Raw genomic sequence first — 17,233 nt, 5'->3', positions numbered from 1 at the left:
TTAACAAAACGTTTTTCATGATTTCATCATCACGCCTAGAGTAGTGGTCAACGCCCCTTTGTTATCTTTTTTTTTTTTCTTTCTCTCTCGCCAAACAATGATTGGTCCATTTCGGTGACGCGCCCAGTAGTATATATCAGACAACTTCCCGAGGACTTCCTCCCCCTCAACCCCGGCTGTCAGTGCTGTGTGAGTGCGTGTGTGCTCCTGAGCTCGCTCGGCACACATTCTATAAAAAAATAAAAATACAAAAAAAATTTAAAACATAAAAAACGCCAAAAAATCTTTTTTTTTTTCCGTTTACTTTTCTTTTTGTAACAAGTCGGTGAAGCTGGAGGAGACATTCGAGGACTGGACGGTAACGTACAAGCAGGGGCTGCCTAACGTATCGAATTTTTTTAGTCGACGTGTTACTGATTCCGTAGCGAGGCCAAGTACCGCTATATTTGCTTTTATTTCTGCATGTCAGGTTTGAATGACAGTTTTAAGCCAATAAGAAGTCGACGTTTTGCCATTTTAGCATCTCCGTCTTATAAATTCTTTTACCCGAAAACACTGCAACTGACTTGACTAGTCAACGGTTGTATCACGTTCTGCCCCGAACCGACGTGACGCTAGCGACCGTTGGACAACCGAGGTATTGGCTCATCGTCGCAAACTTTTTCTTTAAGAACATATAGCTTCGTACGATTATTCTACTAGCCTCCACAGCCACGGGAAAATGAACCCCAGTGCTCCCAGTTACCCCATGGCCTCCCTGTACGTCGGAGATCTGCATCAAGATGTGACCGAGGCCATGCTGTACGAGAAATTCAGCCCAGCCGGAGCAATCCTCTCTATCCGGGTCTGTAGGGACATGATCACCCGGCGTTCCTTGGGATACGCCTATGTAAACTTCCAGCAACCGGCGGACGGTAAGTAATTTATTTAAATATAACATTTGAGAAAATGTGCTTTATAAGAAATCAGTGACAAGTGAGAGCTAGCCTATTCCTACTACACGTGACTGCGGCCGACATGTTGTAGGTAGGGTCTCCTCATGTGAACCTCCCAGCAGTGGCGTAGCAGCACCGAGTCCGCCCAGCCCTCCCCAGTAATGTAGCATTGCTGCAGGCTGCCGAGCGAATACTTGGTCCACTTTTATCTCCCTTCTGTGCGGACAACACCCCAACTCTTACCCTTAAAACGATTAGACAACAGTTTAGAAGTGGTGGTGTAAACATTTATCAGCATCAGGGAAAAATAAGTAAGTAAAATTTTATTTGTATAGAACCTTTCAAGACAAAAATCACAAAGTGCTAAATTAAACCAATGAGTCCACAGATCTCAGGCTTAAAGGAAGGGAAAAATAAGAGTGCTGACTTTCAAACAAGTTTTTTTTTTTTTTTTTTTTTTTGCAAAATGCTTTTCTGTCTAGAGGCCACAAACCTGCCTCCATCCACCTCTATAAACGTTTTCTGCCTAACACTGTTTGAGCAAAGAGAAAAGGGACTCTTGAGTATGTTTCTAATCTTCAACAGCGATGGCCAGAATTTTGACCATGTTTCAGTTTGTTCAGATGTTGTTCCATCATCTCATATTTACCTAATGGTTTGACTCCACTTGTGTTCCCCCCCCCACACACACACACACACACACACACTTTATTTGTAGGATGTTTTCTGATTTTAAAGTTGTTGCCAGTTGAAATGCATATGTACAGCAATGCCTTCAGGTTTATTTGTCTAAGTTTGGGGAAACTAGTGGGGATGCTTGACAGCATCTAGATTCACCAGAGGGGTTTAATATTGAGATTAAGGTGCAGATGAACTAAGGTTAGCCCCAATTAATGCACAGGATGTAATATTTGCTGTTTTGCTCTCAGTGGGGAGAACGCAAGAGGTTACTAATGTACATATGCTGATGTACTTGTGACCAGAAGGACCAGTTTGAACTGAAGGAAGTCGATTAAAGCACCTACTGTGAAGTTGCCCTGGGGGATGATACCTGAAAGGAGGACTAACACATGCTAATGTGCCTTAACACCTTTACAGAATTAATGCTGCTTTCATTTCTTTGAAATGGCTCAGGGGAAAAAAATCTTGTAAATCAAGATTTCTCACATTGGTTTGCTAAACAGCTTTTCACAACCCCCCCCCCCCCCCCCCCCCTCTCAAGACTAACCTGCATATCAGCTGGTTGCTATCACACCCAAACACAATGGATGACTCAGACCTAATCATTTCTTTTAACCCCCCCCCTTCTCCGTCTCTCTTCAGCTGAGCGTGCACTGGACACCATGAACTTTGACGTGATAAAGGGGCAGCCTGTACGCATCATGTGGTCGCAGCGTGATCCATCACTGAGAAAAAGCGGCGTGGGAAACATCTTCATCAAGAATCTTGACAAGTCCATTGACAACAAGGCTCTTTATGACACCTTCTCCGCTTTTGGCAACATCCTGTCCTGCAAGGTAAAGCTTTTCTGCCCCTTTCTCTCCCTTTTGTTACAGGTAACCTGAAAGCAGAGGTGGAGGTGGCTCAGCAGGTCGTATGATTGTATTCGCATGCAAGAGCTCTACTAGAGACTATGTGCTACAGAGTTGTGAAAAGCATTCTCCCATTAACACATTTTTTCACCTTTTCTGCTGACACCGGAATACTCACTCCTCACGTCACGAAAGATGGAAAAACGCGTCAATTTGGATCTGTAGCTGCAACATAGTAATGTGGAGATGTAGAGAAAAACAGATTATAAGGAGGAGAGGGTTTGCATCCCTGAACCAGTCAGTTTGGATGTAAAGTGACACACTGGATCCAGAGAAAGATTTACATTCATTCATTAGACCGTGTTTAGATTTTCTAATTGGTTTATTACAAATCATAATATGCAGGTTATTTTTCAGGGTATACTTTTCGTGATAAAACTGGCTGCAAAGCCAGAAATATTAGAAAAGGTAACAGTGAGACAGGTTAGATTCAACGTATCATCGCTGGAAAAATGCACAACTCAAAATAATAAAATGCAGTTAGGCATCTGATCTGAATTTTAAACAATATATGTACATAGAATATTTCCACACAAATATACACAACCAATAACAATATAAACAATATAAACATTCATATACAGTAACATGACCATATAATAATAACAATGTTTTAATGTGAGTGTGATCCTACAGACTGTTCAGGTTAAGTATACTTGTTGCTGCATGTTTGTGTCTGTGTGTGTTTTTAAAAGCTGCATGTGTTCTCTTCCTGTAAGGTGGTTTGTGACGAGAATGGCTCTAAAGGCTACGGGTTTGTGCATTTTGAGACTCAGGAGGCGGCTGAACGAGCCATTGAGAAAATGAATGGCATGCTGCTCAATGACCGGAAAGTGTAAGTGAATGTATTCACTGGCTTCCAGGTGTTTGGATGTATAATTTCTGAAAGCTGCTGAGTCATGTTAACCAACAGTGTTGGATGTTTCAGTGCAATGTTGATGAAGTTTGTTTGTGATAAAAGTGTATAGCTGTAATATACAAATAAGTCATAACAGTTATGCAGTAATTAAACTGTACTAATTTTTACTGTCCCCCATAATGAATGCGCTTGTAAGTTTTAAAATATCCTTTTAATGCAGGTTTGTGGGCCGCTTCAAATCTCGCAAAGAGCGCGAGGCTGAGTTGGGTGCCCGAGCCAAGGAGTTTACAAATGTCTACATTAAAAACTTTGGCGATGAGATGGACGATGAGAAGCTGAGGGAGCTCTTCAGTAAATATGGTAAGTCGGCGTGTCCCAACTTTAAAATGGTTTCAGCTGCTCCAGTGTTGGCATAAAGAGGTATTTTAAAAAAAAAAAAGAAAAAAAAAAAAGGAAGGCAATAAGGTTTTTTTGTTTCTTAGGTAATGCCATGAGTATCCGGGTCATGACGGACGAAAATGGAAAGTCTCGAGGGTTTGGGTTCGTTAGCTTTGAAAGACACGAGGATGCCCAAAAGGTGAGCCACGTTTAATTTCTTTCAACAAAAAAAGTAAACATCGTATCCGTCAGAAAATGTTCACAAACTTGACCCGATTTCATGTTTTCTTGAGGCGGTGGATGAGATGAACGGGAAGGAGATGAACGGCAAGCTTATGTATGTCGGCCGCGCCCAGAAGAAGGTGGAGCGACAGACTGAGCTGAAGCGCAAATTTGAGCAGATGAAGCAAGACCGCATGACTCGCTACCAGGTTCGTTTCTTCTTGACAAGTCTGCCCAGAGACCGCAGCTTTGTCAAATTCAGTGCTCCCTCTTTGGTGGGCTGCACTGGCCAAAATGGCTGCAACAGTGACACTGTAGTTCATGGGCCCCACTTTCCTTCACCGTGGATCCTGGGGATAAAAATGTGCTGCAGACAAAAACATCTGCTGGAGATCACTTTGTATATGTAGTGTTTATAAGAAGTTACAAGATTACTTTTGGTTATTTGCAGGGTGTTAATTTGTATGTGAAGAACCTTGACGATGGAATAGACGACGAACGTCTGAGGAAGGAGTTTTCGCCATTCGGCACCATAACCAGTGCCAAGGTATGACCGATAATAGAATTTTATGAGCTGGCACTAATGATCTTTTAATGCTCTCTATTATGATACTGGCAGTTGGTGACTATGTAGTATTTATAAATGCCTTTTCTCTTCTCTCTCAGGTGATGATGGAAGGAGGGCGCAGTAAAGGCTTTGGCTTTGTCTGCTTCTCGTCCCCAGAGGAGGCCACCAAAGCTGTGACAGAAATGAACGGACGTATCGTAGCCACCAAGCCGCTGTACGTGGCCCTGGCCCAGAGGAAAGAGGAGCGTCAAGCCCACCTGACCAACCAGTACATGCAGCGCATGGCCAGTGTGCGCGCAGTGCCAAATCCAGTCATTAACCCGTACCAGGCCGCCCCGCCGTCCGGCTACTTCATGGCAGCCATCCCCCAGGCCCAGAACCGTGCCGCTTACTACCCAGCTGCTGGCCAGATGGCCCAGCTCCGCCCGAGCCCACGCTGGACCACCCAAAATGTTCGACCACAGCGTGAGTATTCAGAGGTTGTCCTTTTGTAATATTTGTGTTGATATTTATTCTTGTTTTAAAAGAGACTTGAAAGATATGTTATTTTGTAAAATACAGATTGTCTATTATTTTCACCAATTATGCAAAAATCAGCAGACCACCTGCGTTTTGTGTCCATAGTCTACTTCAGTTGAACGGCTCATTTAGAGATGTTCAGAGACAGCACTGTTTCTTAATATAGTCAAATTCCCAATAAAGCTGTTTTCATTTACATACTTTTCACTTTATCTGGTCAGAAAGCAGAACAAGTATGAAAAGGAGCTGAAATGAGAATGAGATGTTTGTGCTGCTAAAATATTCAAATGCACCTTCTGGAGTGTGTGTTGGGCTTGAATGAATTTAACTAATGAACTATAAATGGGATATTAATAGCAGTTTGATTTTATTTGTCCATAGACTTCCAGAACATGTCGGGTGGAATACGTCCCTCAGGCCCTCGCCCTCAAACCTTCAGCACAGTGCGGCCTTCCTCCCAGGTGCCCCGCATGATGACCACCCAGCGAGTCGGTCAGTCCACTGACACTGTCCACACACAGTTGTGTCCTGTAACTCTTCTGCTTGTTAGTTATTATATTTCATGCTCATCCTTTTTGTTTTTTCTTTTTCTTTTTTCCCCCCTTCAGCCACTCAGACCATGGGCCCCCGACCAGCCACTGCAGCTGCCGCAGCAGCTACCCCCGTGCGTGGAGTACCTCAGTACAAGTATGCAGCAGGAGTTCGCAATACCCAACAGCACATGAACACTCAGCCACAAGTTAACATGCAGCAGGTAGGAATGCTCATTATCTAGAACTAATGGCTTTTTTTCTGCCCTACAACTGAGGAAAAACTGGGATGTACATAAATTTATTTATTTTTTTTAAAATTTCCAATCTTCCCAAAGCCTGCAGTCCACGTCCAGGGACAGGAGCCTCTGACTGCCTCCATGCTGGCTGCTGCTCCTCCTCAGGAGCAGAAGCAGATGCTGGGTAAGGTTTAGTAGCAGCTCTCCATGACTAAATGTAGCCTTAGCCTATCTATAGCAGTAGTACTGAGTACAGGCATGGCCTTTCTTTGTTCATCCTGTCTTTAAATCTCTTATGTGTCCCTCCAATAGGTGAGCGTCTGTTTCCACTGATCCAGAACATGCACCCCAGCCTGGCAGGCAAGATCACAGGCATGCTGCTGGAGATCGACAACTCAGAGCTGCTCCACATGCTGGAGTCCCCAGAGTCTCTCCGCTCAAAGGTCAGTACTTACGCAAGTTATTATCAACAATGTCAGGCCGTTAATTATTTTAAGAGTCTTCCTCTTAAAAAGGAGAGCAGAGTGCTCGCTGTTGCTAACATTAGGTGACCTGCTGTGTTTAGGTGGATGAGGCTGTGGCTGTACTGCAGGCTCATCAGGCCAAGGAAGCCGCCCAGAAGACAGTGACCAATTCAGCTGGTGTCCCAAGTGTTTAGGTATGACTTTTCAGAGCTGCTGTAACAAGGAGAGGCTAGTGCTTTCATTTCATTTAGAGCCTCTTGTAAATAGAAAACGTCACATCTTTTTTTTTTTTTTTTTTTTTTTTTTTTTCTTTTTTTTTTTTCCCGCAGGAGTGTGGAACCTTGAGACCAGCTTCACCGATGGACAAAAGAATTTCACAGTGGAAAAAGTTGAAAAACACACAAAACAAAGTAAAAAGAAAATAAATAATATATTAAAAAAAATAACAATGAAAACAAATCTCCAGCCCGGCCTACAATGAACAGAAACATCAGGTCTGGTTTGTTGAATGAAAGATGGGGGGAAAAAAGGGAAAAAGTTCAAATAAAAAATGCTCAGTTTTGAGGGGTTTTAAAGGAGAATTCTGTGGAACAAAAGATTGAAAGCATTCCTTTCTGCCATTTTATCAATTTCTTTTTTGAATGTTTGGACCTGTTGTTGTCAATTTTCCCCTGACCTTTGCTTGCTTGAATAAAACGAATAATAAAACACATCTGTTACATGCTCGATCTGAGGCATCACTAGTTCACATTATGAAACCACCACAGAAGTTGTGTTTCAAGTCTTTTTCTTTATTTGTGCTTTTGTGACAGGAGGAACAGTCAAACATTAACAAGCACTGAAACACATTTTTAGGCTCCCTGATGTCAAGTCAGCCATCCAACACGAGCAGCTGTATGAATTCAGTCCACGACAAAAGATGGTGATGTGGTGGCACGTCTGCTAGAGAAGCTGATCGTTTTCATTTAGTTGCCGATGGCAGCAGCCTGATCTCTCATTGTCTGGACCATAGCCTCCACCTGCTTCTGGAGGTTCTCAAACATGGGCTGCAACTGGGTGGCCAGAGGTTTGAGCTGCTCCTCCACGTTGGTGGAAGCGGCCCTCAGTTGTTCCTGGATCTGAATGGCCAGAGGCTCCAGCTGGGCTTTCCTCTCCTCCAAGAAAGTCCTGTTAGGGTAGAAAATGACTCACTGTTACATTTAGAAATCAGAAACGCACCACTGGCCATGTTTACTGGCAGGCTTCTTTACATGCTCACACCTCTCATTTATTGACAATTTAGGTATAAATACATGTAGAGTATGAGTGGTAGAAATACTCATATTTCAGCTACATGTACTGCATATTAATCACAGTAGTCACGGAGGATGGCTGACCCTCTGAGCCTGGTTCTGTTGGGGATTACTTCCTATTAAAAGGGAGTTTTTCCTTCCCACTGTTGCCAAGTGCTTGCTCATAGAGGGATCATCTGATTGTTGAGGTTTTCTCTTTATTATTGTAGGGTCCTTACCTTATAGTATAAAGCATCTTGGCGATATATAAATAAATCTTATTTTATTTAAAAAGTGCTTGATAATCATAATTACAAACTGCTTGGTTTATATGATCACGTATTAATGACTATTTCATTTATATATATGCAAAAAAAATGCCAAGTAATTGTAAATAAATACAGTAACTAGTCTATTATTACAATAAGCTTCCCTGCACTTATCGCAGCTAGTAAAAACACAGAGATAAGAACATCTCTATCACACACGCAGTGCTCAGGGTTACTGTGTGGGTCTGGTCTGCCTTGCATGATTACGTTATCACTGAGAGGCACAGAGGAGCTGTTGGCTGGTTATTTAACAGTGGACAAAGTCCAGTTTTAATCATTCTGAACACGTCTACATGCGTGTGAAGACGTTTTGCAGATAGTTGGTTACTCACCGAGCCTGGTTGACCAGATCTGGGTTGCGGATGATCTCACTCAGGTCTTGAGGCATTTTGTTCTTCAGGTCCTCAAAGTACTGACTGAGGTTGTCAAGATTTAAGGCTTCCTGTGCAAAGCTTCCTGTTGGAAAAAAACAGAAATGAAATAAAGTGTTTTGTTTGTTTTTAAACTTCCCACCTTCCCCGATAGATATTTAACAAAAATGTCAAAATCTGGTCATACCTTGTGCCAGGGCGAGCACGACAACGGCGACAATGAGGGAGAATTTCATGACTGCTGACTGGATTACACCTGCACAACACATAACGTTTGGTGAGCAGTGCGCTTGAGGCGTTAGATGTTAAAAAGCAGTATTTGCCTGAAGTCACCCACAACATCCACACCATGTTTAATCAGGTGAGTCAATGACAAAGTTATTGTCTAGGAATCCTGGTTTGACTTGTTGTCACATGGAAACAGAATCAATGTTTTGTGTATTTTTTCAAACTTCAGCAGTCAGTGATTATAGCTTATATACTCTAAACCTTTGAAATAATTTATCACAGAGAAAATTAAGCCTTGAAGCTCAACCTGGGTAGAAACTGGAATGAGGTTTTTTTTGTTTATTTTTAATGAGCTTCTTGCTTCTTTGGTTGTTAACTAGCAAAAGAAATGCTATAATTTACTTAAAGCACATAAAAAGTGCCTCTTCCAGAATTTTTATGTAAAAATATAACTTTAAGGATCAATCCTACACATGAGAGTACTTTTAAAAGTCATTTTCTTTACATTTCCAGCATTTATATTACGTTCTGCTCTATTATTGCATTTAAGTAGCATAGTAAATGTTTGTAGGAGTTGGCTTATTTAATGCCTGTCTTTAAATAAACTTTTGCTGCCTCTGAGCTCTGCCTCACGTCACTGTTAAATGCTGACATTTCACATACTACGAGGTGCACTTTTACAGCAAGTCTCAGAAAATATAAACAATTTAAGGCTTTTTGGGGGAAAGGAGAGAAAAGGTTTTAATTCAAACCTATTAGAAAATAAATCAGACTCACCTGTGCTGCAGGAGAATGTGGACCAGATGGTGGCTTTACTCAGGACTCTTACACTTCTTATAGCCCAGGGTGATGATGCATTCCTGTCAGACGGAGATCTGATTGGATGAGACAAAGAAAGAAAGAAAAAAAACATTACTGGATGCTGAACCTTGCTGCTCTGTCTGCCAGCTGGGCAAACCCAAGCAAAGTCCAACAGCCAACATGAGTGTGGCTCTTATCATGATGATTAGGCAAAAATATTTAATCATCAAGAACAGTATCAAGGTTACCACAGTGAGGCCAGTGAGGTTGGGGGAACTTTTGGTGACATCATCTTTAACAGATGTGATACGTGTGATTATAAAATCAGGGTTGATGTCAGTGTTGTGCTTCTGTGTTCATTTCTCAGTAAGATGTGCACACATTGTGAAAGCTCAGGAGTATATTGAGTAAACTGAGTTCTTATGACTGATTAGTTTATTGATGTGTTCTTCAGTGTGTGTACAAAGCACTGGACTCTTTGGTAAACTATGGAGTTCTCTAAAGAAAGACCACTTTGGCCCAGATCAAATCATCTTATTGGATAAATTCAATAAATCCATGTGTGGTTCACAGAGGTTAAATCAAAAATCTTGCCATTTGTATATTCTGTTTCTATAGTTCCCTAAGCCAGGAGCCTTTCTATGATTTTTGGACTGGGGTGGCACCAAACTAAAGCAGATGAAGAACTATTGAAAATCCATGGTGTAGTAATATGTAAGCCACATACTGAAGCACAAGTTTCTACCGTCCCGGGTTTTGTTATTTTATGTTCATCTTTGAAAAGTAAAACAGTTACAGGAAGCAACTAGAGACGACCTGGTGACATGAAACCAGCGAACAATGGGTGAAATAATATAGCTTTGCCTTTTAAGAAGCATAGGTGGTATAAAAGATGGACGCAGCTGTCGTGATGTCATCCATTAGTTAATTTAGTCCCGGTTTGAAGCCTTATGATGAGTCTTTTTGTCATTGGTGTTTCAAAACTGGATGTAATGATCAAGGGGCAGGTCACTGTGTCTGAATAATTCTGCTCTCTGAAAAAAGCTTCGTTTCTGTTTTTTAAATGTCCTAATATTTTATAATAATAAAATGAGTCCCAGAAACCACAAAGTCAACAGCAACATGTTAACGGAGATCATGTTTGAGAGCTAGTTTCTCTCAGACGTCTTCAGGACTGGAATTTGTTTTTGGCTTTTTTTTGTTTGTTTTTTTGCCATCACAGCTATCGCCCCCTGGTGGCCAGTACGAAGAATGGAGGTCTGAGTTACTTTTTGGCTTCACATCCACTGATCCACTGATCAGAGGCATGGACGTTATTGTAATTTGGGGCTTTTAACTTTACATTTAACCTTTCATTAGAGAACAACTGGTAGTTTCTTTTTGACATCATAAAAACGTTTAATTATTGCAAGGTCTTTAGATAAACCTATACTCAGAACAATGGGAAAGTCCAAGGAACTCAGTAAACACATGACTGTGCATCTTATCACGCTGATTGAAGAAAACACTTGATCATAACTAACAGCGTCAGCATTACGACAGCAAGGCCATCTCTGAGAAGACTTTTGGTGACATTAACATCAACATATATGGCAATGGATTATCATAGGCTTGATGGCAGTGTTGTGCTCCTGTTTTCAGGAACTCAGTGAAGATCTAAGAAAGGGAATTGTAGATTTACACTAGTTGGGAAGGTCTCTTCAAGCCATTTCTAAACATAAATACAAGTTATTTGAACGTGGCACCACTCTTACAAGGTTTGGAGAAGACTCATACTGTCACCCTCAAATGAGAGGAAATTGGTTAAGATGTTCTGGAACAACCCAGGAACTACTAAGGCTCAAGCCTGTCATGAACTGCTGCCAGTTTTAAGTCTCCATGGACTGAGAGATTGCTGACCGAATAAGAAGTGTTGCCATAAAATCAACACCTTTAACCTCAACTAAAATTTGCTGCTGCCCACATGGACGAGCTAAATGCTTTCTGGAGGATAGCTTTATAGTTAGATGAGACAAAGATTGTGCTATTTGTCCACAATGACAAGAGGTATGTTTGGAAGAGTAAATGTAAAGCTTTGAAACCTAAGAACACTAAACTATACAAGCTGTCAAGCAGCTTGGTGGTAGCATCATGCTTTGGGGTTGTTTTGTTACCAGTACTGTTACATTGCGCAAAGAATAACGATGGAGGAGGACTACTCTTCAACTTCCCCTCAAATCAACACCTGAAACCTGGACACGGTTGGCTTTTACAACAGAGCAATGATCCCAAACACATCAAAATTGGTTTGGGAATGGATAAAGCTGGCTAACATTAAGCTTTAGGAATGGTCTTCCCAAAGCATAAACCTCAACCCTATTGAAACTTTGTGTACTACACGTCAGAGCTGGTTTCATACCAGGAAATTAACTTTCTGCCAAGAAGAGTGGTCAAATATTCAGCCAGAACTATACCAGAGGCTTGCTCATGCCTACCAAAACTATCTGGCTGCCGTGCATCGTGCTGAGGGACATCTAACCGATTATAAACACTTATAAGTCTGTATTTATACTTTCGACCCCATGTGGATTGGAGAAGATCCAAAGTGAATTAAGTAACACTCAGCCATTGTCTTTTAAAGTCATCAAAGATTTATGCTGTACAATCATTCCACCCCGGATAAAGAACAGTTCAATAAATCACTGAAAGCTAAAATTACCATGAAATTTGAAATGACCATGATGAGTGGATGTAAGAACTTTTGACCATAACGGTACCTGCAAAATAAAATAACACCAAATGTTAGCATGCTAACTTCATGCTGTATAACACAAAATATCACCCTTTTTGAATTTGTTCATCTTTAATTACTCTAATTAATTACTAAGCAGAACATTTTTTTTATTAAGTGGGAAAAAAAAATATTTCAAGCTGCCTCATTCAGCTGTTCTTTAGGAAGCACTGTCATGGATTACACTCATTCATGTGAATGTAAACCTTCTACCTTTGGCTTACATCCAGCAGGGTGTTATTGCCTCCAATCTATCTTTATAGCTGCTGTAAAATGATTAATTCCCGACTGCTTCCCACCCCAGCCAGTAATAAACAATCTCATACATGTGTTTGGATAGAAATATGTGAGCAGGGAGCATAAACAACACGAGCTGTTTAATAAACCTTGTACAAATGTATCGTGAGCCTCTATTCATCTGGTGGGAAAAGTCTGCAGTGGAGTTTTTGAAAATGAGATTATGACCGTAAAGCTTTGATCAAAACCAGATGTGGAAACATGCACCATGTTTGCAACCCAGCATTTATTCTCTGTGTCCAGGCCTGCACTGTCCTATTGGCTTAAGCTGTTTGCGTCTCTAAAAAGTGCTCCAGACACAGAACCATCTGCTTTGTGGTATGCAATCGACGTGAGGATGCATCACTTGACATTAAAGTGTGTGCAGCAGGAATAAAGTAGTTCAGCAGAGCTACGACGTGAACAATGGGGGCATTTACTCGAAAAGATGTCAGCATGAAAAAAGAAAAAGTGTCCTGATTCTGTCTTTCCTTTAAGCTTTGACCCCCTGAGGCTCTCGCTCATCCATAAAAATGATTGATTGCATTACGCGCTCAACTCAGCGGGAAAGAAGCACTAACGTACTCAGAGCTGTAATAACATTCAGTAAAGCAGCTGCTGCTAAAGTGAATCATGTACTAAGCTGCCCTCTTATATTAAAATAGACAAAACTGATGTGCTGCTAGCTATCAACTTTTTAAATGTTGTACCCGATTGTGGAAGAGCTATATACAAGAGCATCTTAATGCTGTTAAGTTATGCCTGAAAGGAAAACTTTCATTTATGTTATTGTCATTATATCTAAAGTGAAACATATGAAGTTTTTTGTTTTAGTTGTGATGGTTATGGCTTATAGCTCATGAAAAACAGAAATCCAGTGTCTCAGATTGTTAGAATATTTCATCCAGTTAATTTATATACTCAGTACTTGACTGTGGCTCTGTTAGCAAGAATTACTGCATCAGGGTGGTGTAACACGGAGGTGATCGGGTTTTGGCGCTGCTGAGGCCAGGCTGTTTTCATGTTTCCCCCAGACTCTCTGTGAGGTTCAGATTAGGCGACCCGGCGGTAATAACACGGTGAGAAAAACATGCTAGTTTTGGTACCGTGGGCTGGTACTTATTCCTCCTGGAACAGGAAACCTGCACCTCCATAAAGCCTGTCCACAGATGGAAGCATGAAGTGCTCTAAAATCTCTCAGTGGACGCTGCATTGACTCTGGACTTGATAAAACACAGTGGCTAACCACCTCCAACAGCAGCAGATGACATGGCATGCCAACTCATCACAGCCTGCAGAAACTTCACCCTGGACTTCAAACACATTGGATTCTGTGGCTTTCCACTCTCCTTCCAGACTCCAGGACTTTGACTTCAAAACGAAATGCAAAATTTACTTTCACCTGAAGAGAACTTTGGACCAATGAGCAACAATCCAGTTCCTTTTTCTTCTTTGCCCACTTCTGACTATGTCTCTAGCTCAAGAGCAGCTTGATATTAGGAATACAACAGCTGTAGCTCCTTTTCTGAAGACATCTGTGCACTGAGCTGTTCAATTGGGTTCAAGTGTGGGATCTGGCTTGCATACTCAAGGACATTCGCAGAGTGGTCCTGAAGGCGCTCCTTTGTTATCTTGGCTATGTGCTTAGGGTCATTGTCCTGCTGGAAGATGAACCTTCGTCTCAGTCTGAAGTCCAGAGTGCTGTGCAGCAGTTTATCATAAAGGATGTCTATTTACATAGCTGCATTCATCTTTCCCTTGACCCTAACTAGTCTCCCAGTCCCTCCTGTTGAAAACTGTCCCCACAGCATGATGGTGCCACCACCATGCTTTACTGTAGGGATGGTATTGGCCAGGTGATGAGCGATGCCTGGTTTCCTTGGTATTCAGGCCAAAGAGTTCAATCTTTGTTTCATTAGACCAGAGGGTTTTATTTCTCGTGGTCTGAGATTCCTTCAGGTGTCTTATGACAAACTCCAGAGAGGCTGTAATGGGCCTGTTACTGAGGAGTGGCTTCCACCTGGCTGTTCTACCATACAGGCCTGATTAATGAAGTGCTGGAGAAATGATGACCCTATGCTTCGCATCTCACCAGAGAGCAGCTGGAGCTCTGTCAGTGTAACCGTCAAGTTCTTGGTCACCTGACTAAAGGCTAGCTCTAAGAAGAGACCTGTTGGCTCCAAATTTCTTCCATTTATGGGTGATGGAGGAGGCCACTGTGTTCATTGGGACTTTCAATCCTGCAGAATTTTTTTGTACCCTTCCCCAGATCTGCGCCTCGGTACAATCCTGTCTCCGAGATCTAAAAACAATTTGTTGGACTTCATGGCTTGGTTTGTGCGCTGACCTGTACTGTCAACTATGGGACCTCGTATATACAAGTGTGTGCCTTTCCAAATCACATCCAATTAACTGAAATCATCACAGGACTCCAGTTAAGCTATAGGAACAATGACGGATTGTAAGTTGAAACAGGATACACCTCACTTCAAGTCTGAGTGTCATGACAAAGGCTGTGAATACTTAGGTACATGTTAAACTTTTGTTCTTTATATTCAATAAAGTTTCAAGAATTTTAAACAAAGTTTTTCATGGAATTTTGAGGTACAAATGAATTTAATGCACATTGGAATAAAGTTGTAACATGACAAAATGTGGAACAAGAAAAGTGCTGTGAATACTTTCTAGATGCACTGCATCCCCCAAAACAAAATTAAATACATTCTAATAATTATTCTACTAGTTTGCGCTACCAGATTTTGTATTTTCATGAGCTACTACAAGCTGTAATCACAAAAATTTAAATGTGTAATGGCTTGAAATGTAAGTGCAGATAGATACTGAAATAGACAAGTTGCCAGTCCATTACAGGGATTGGCTCTGACAGCTGTAAACACTCATTTTCTGCCAGTTTCTTTTTTTATTCTTGTCTCTGTGTGATGTCTATAATCATCAGATGCACAGTTGTAAGCACAGAAGCCCCACCAACCTGCTGCTCAAACCCTTTGTTTATGAGTGGCAGCCAATCAGAAGAAAGCGAGAGATGCTAAAACAGCTTGTTTCAGAAGTTACTTAAATTTCCTGCATGTCTGCGGTGTTTCTAAAACCAGAAATTTCACAGGTCTCTTTAGAGGGAACAGCACATGTTCAAGATGTCTGTAAATGATAATAATTGTAATATAGCAAACAATGAGACAAACTGAATATTTAAGAAGGAAAAAAAAGAGTGAGAATGCTCAGTATTTAGGTCAGAGGATCACCCGTAGCAGCTTTGCTTGGACCTAATCTTGAAACCTCCATCATCAAAGTTGTATCCATCGTGGAGTTCAGTCCATGCTGACACAAGATCCCATTAGAAAACTGGAGAACAGGATCAACAGACAAATGTCAGAGGAAGTGAACATAAGCCATGGACCTTGAAGTTATGAACTGGGGTCGGGAAATAAAAGCATGCACTAGTCAGGCACACACTCATTCACAGTTATAAAGTGCGCATCTGCAGAAATCCTTCAGCTGTTTGCAGACTCTGCAGTAAACACTATTTCTGACGGTTTTTCTTGTCCTTTGTGCGATTTCCAGTTTCTCACTGGGCTCTAATTTGTTTAAAATGGGCTTTTTAGTGGAAACAGATTAGGTTCAATCTTTGACTTAATGCAGATTCAGTTTAACAAAAAAAGTGAGGGAGGACTAGTTCCTCCTTTGGACTTCTCTGGCTTCATCGCAGACCGCAGAAAGAATGAAAAATGACACAAGACCCACAAAGTCCTAAAAAATATTTAGGAGGCACAAGAGGAGGTCCCATTTCCTCTTCAAGTCTTTGTTCTGCTCTAGGTTGGTGGTCTCACCCTCACTCCAGCTCAGAGTTAAGGTAGTACAAAGTTGCATTATGTTTCAGTATTTCAAAGTAAGATCATCATTTTTTTCCACCTCTTATCGAGTAAACTGAGTTAGTCTGATCCAAGTTTTAATCACAAGCTTCAGCAGAGTTGGAGCTGTAAACCCGCACTGTAGTTGTTCTCTGTTGGAGCCAGAGGAGAACAGAGGAGGCTCAGATTTCTTGGCTTGATATTTTCTGATTTTCCACTGTTGCCTTCACGTCCTCCAGAAAACATTGGAATTCTCATGACAGTTGCCCAAGGATACTGTCGATCCACAAACCCGTAGACGACCTGCTCGATCACCTGAGCCACATCTATTACGTTTTTTGTTTTACTTTAATTTAATTTGATCAAATTAACAAAAAGAAGAACTACTAACATTTTCTCTATTTTTATTCAACTTTAGTTGGCTTTTCAAGTTTACAAAACCGCTTTAGTTAGCTTTAATTTTTTTTCTTTAAATGTCCAGTTTTTTTCCTTTTATTTAACTTTTTTTTTTTTTTTTTTTACATGTAGCTTCACTTTTTAGTTTAGCTTACCATACTAGCTATAATAACCTAGAAGCTGGTTTATTATTTCTGGTAGGATTTCATCATAAAGCTAAATCAGAGCTAAACAAAAATAAAAAAAAAGGTGTTTCCTAGCTGTAGAATATTTTGTGCGCTTGTATTACAATCTGAATGCAAAGATAATATTATAACAACTTAAGGTCAGTGTGTTATTACTATCCCAGGAAGTAAAGCTTCCTGCATCCTTGGATCCTCAGCTAGGATGAGGAAATACTCCACAAAAACAAGCAAACACAGGTGGGGGGGGAGGAAATTAGCCCATTAAAAACACAGTCCGTGTAACAATGAACAGGTGCAATAAAATTAAAAGAATACCAGCTTACAAACACACATTAGAAAACGTGTACAGCCTGACTGTAAATGCATTTCACAGTGTAGAAGAAACAGGATACGAGGGGTCCTTGAAGGCAGCACTTGACTGACAGTCCCGCAGT

At 41.1% G+C, this 17,233-nt stretch overlaps 2 protein-coding genes and 1 non-coding gene across 4 annotated transcripts; 2 read left to right on the top strand and 1 right to left on the bottom strand.

Annotated features, from left to right (window-relative positions):
- Nucleotides 1-137: 137 nt before the first annotated feature.
- Nucleotides 138-6,717, top strand: LOC113014213 (polyadenylate-binding protein 1). The gene is made up of 14 exons (XM_026155595.1): nucleotides 138-914; nucleotides 2,259-2,452; nucleotides 3,247-3,362; nucleotides 3,607-3,746; nucleotides 3,869-3,963; nucleotides 4,058-4,195; nucleotides 4,438-4,533; nucleotides 4,653-5,019; nucleotides 5,455-5,565; nucleotides 5,682-5,827; nucleotides 5,942-6,026; nucleotides 6,155-6,285; nucleotides 6,408-6,500; nucleotides 6,636-6,717. Exons 1-13 carry the CDS (start codon nucleotides 722-724, stop codon nucleotides 6,498-6,500), a joined length of 1,905 nt encoding a protein of 634 aa, XP_026011380.1. The 5' UTR covers nucleotides 138-721; the 3' UTR covers nucleotides 6,636-6,717.
- LOC113015445 (small nucleolar RNA SNORA5) lies at nucleotides 4,229-4,365 on the top strand. Its single transcript, XR_003271115.1, has one exon. It is a non-coding gene; the product is annotated as a small nucleolar RNA SNORA5 (small nucleolar RNA).
- A 359-nt stretch (nucleotides 6,718-7,076) lies between the features above and the next one.
- On the bottom strand, nucleotides 7,077-17,180 carry LOC113014215 (type-4 ice-structuring protein-like). Of its 2 annotated transcripts, XM_026155598.1 has the most exons (5): nucleotides 17,131-17,180; nucleotides 9,283-9,380; nucleotides 8,465-8,533; nucleotides 8,239-8,362; nucleotides 7,077-7,473 (listed from the first exon to the last, which is right to left on the bottom strand). In XM_026155598.1, the coding sequence occupies exons 1-5, from the start codon at nucleotides 17,163-17,165 to the stop codon at nucleotides 7,272-7,274; spliced, it is 528 nt and encodes a 175-aa protein (XP_026011383.1). In that variant the 5' UTR covers nucleotides 17,166-17,180; the 3' UTR covers nucleotides 7,077-7,271. The 2 variants fall into 2 exon arrangements, with proteins under 2 accessions (XP_026011383.1, XP_026011382.1); XM_026155597.1 differs by lacking the exon at nucleotides 17,131-17,180 and having other exon boundaries at nucleotides 9,283-9,433.
- Nucleotides 17,181-17,233: the final 53 nt, after the last annotated feature.

Source organism: Astatotilapia calliptera, chromosome 22 (assembly GCF_900246225.1).
Source record: "Astatotilapia calliptera chromosome 22, fAstCal1.2, whole genome shotgun sequence".
In the NCBI taxonomy this organism is placed as follows: Eukaryota; Metazoa; Chordata; class Actinopteri; order Cichliformes; family Cichlidae; genus Astatotilapia; species Astatotilapia calliptera.
Note: the sequence above shows the minus strand (reverse complement) of the source record. Positions and strands in the feature narration are given on the sequence as shown.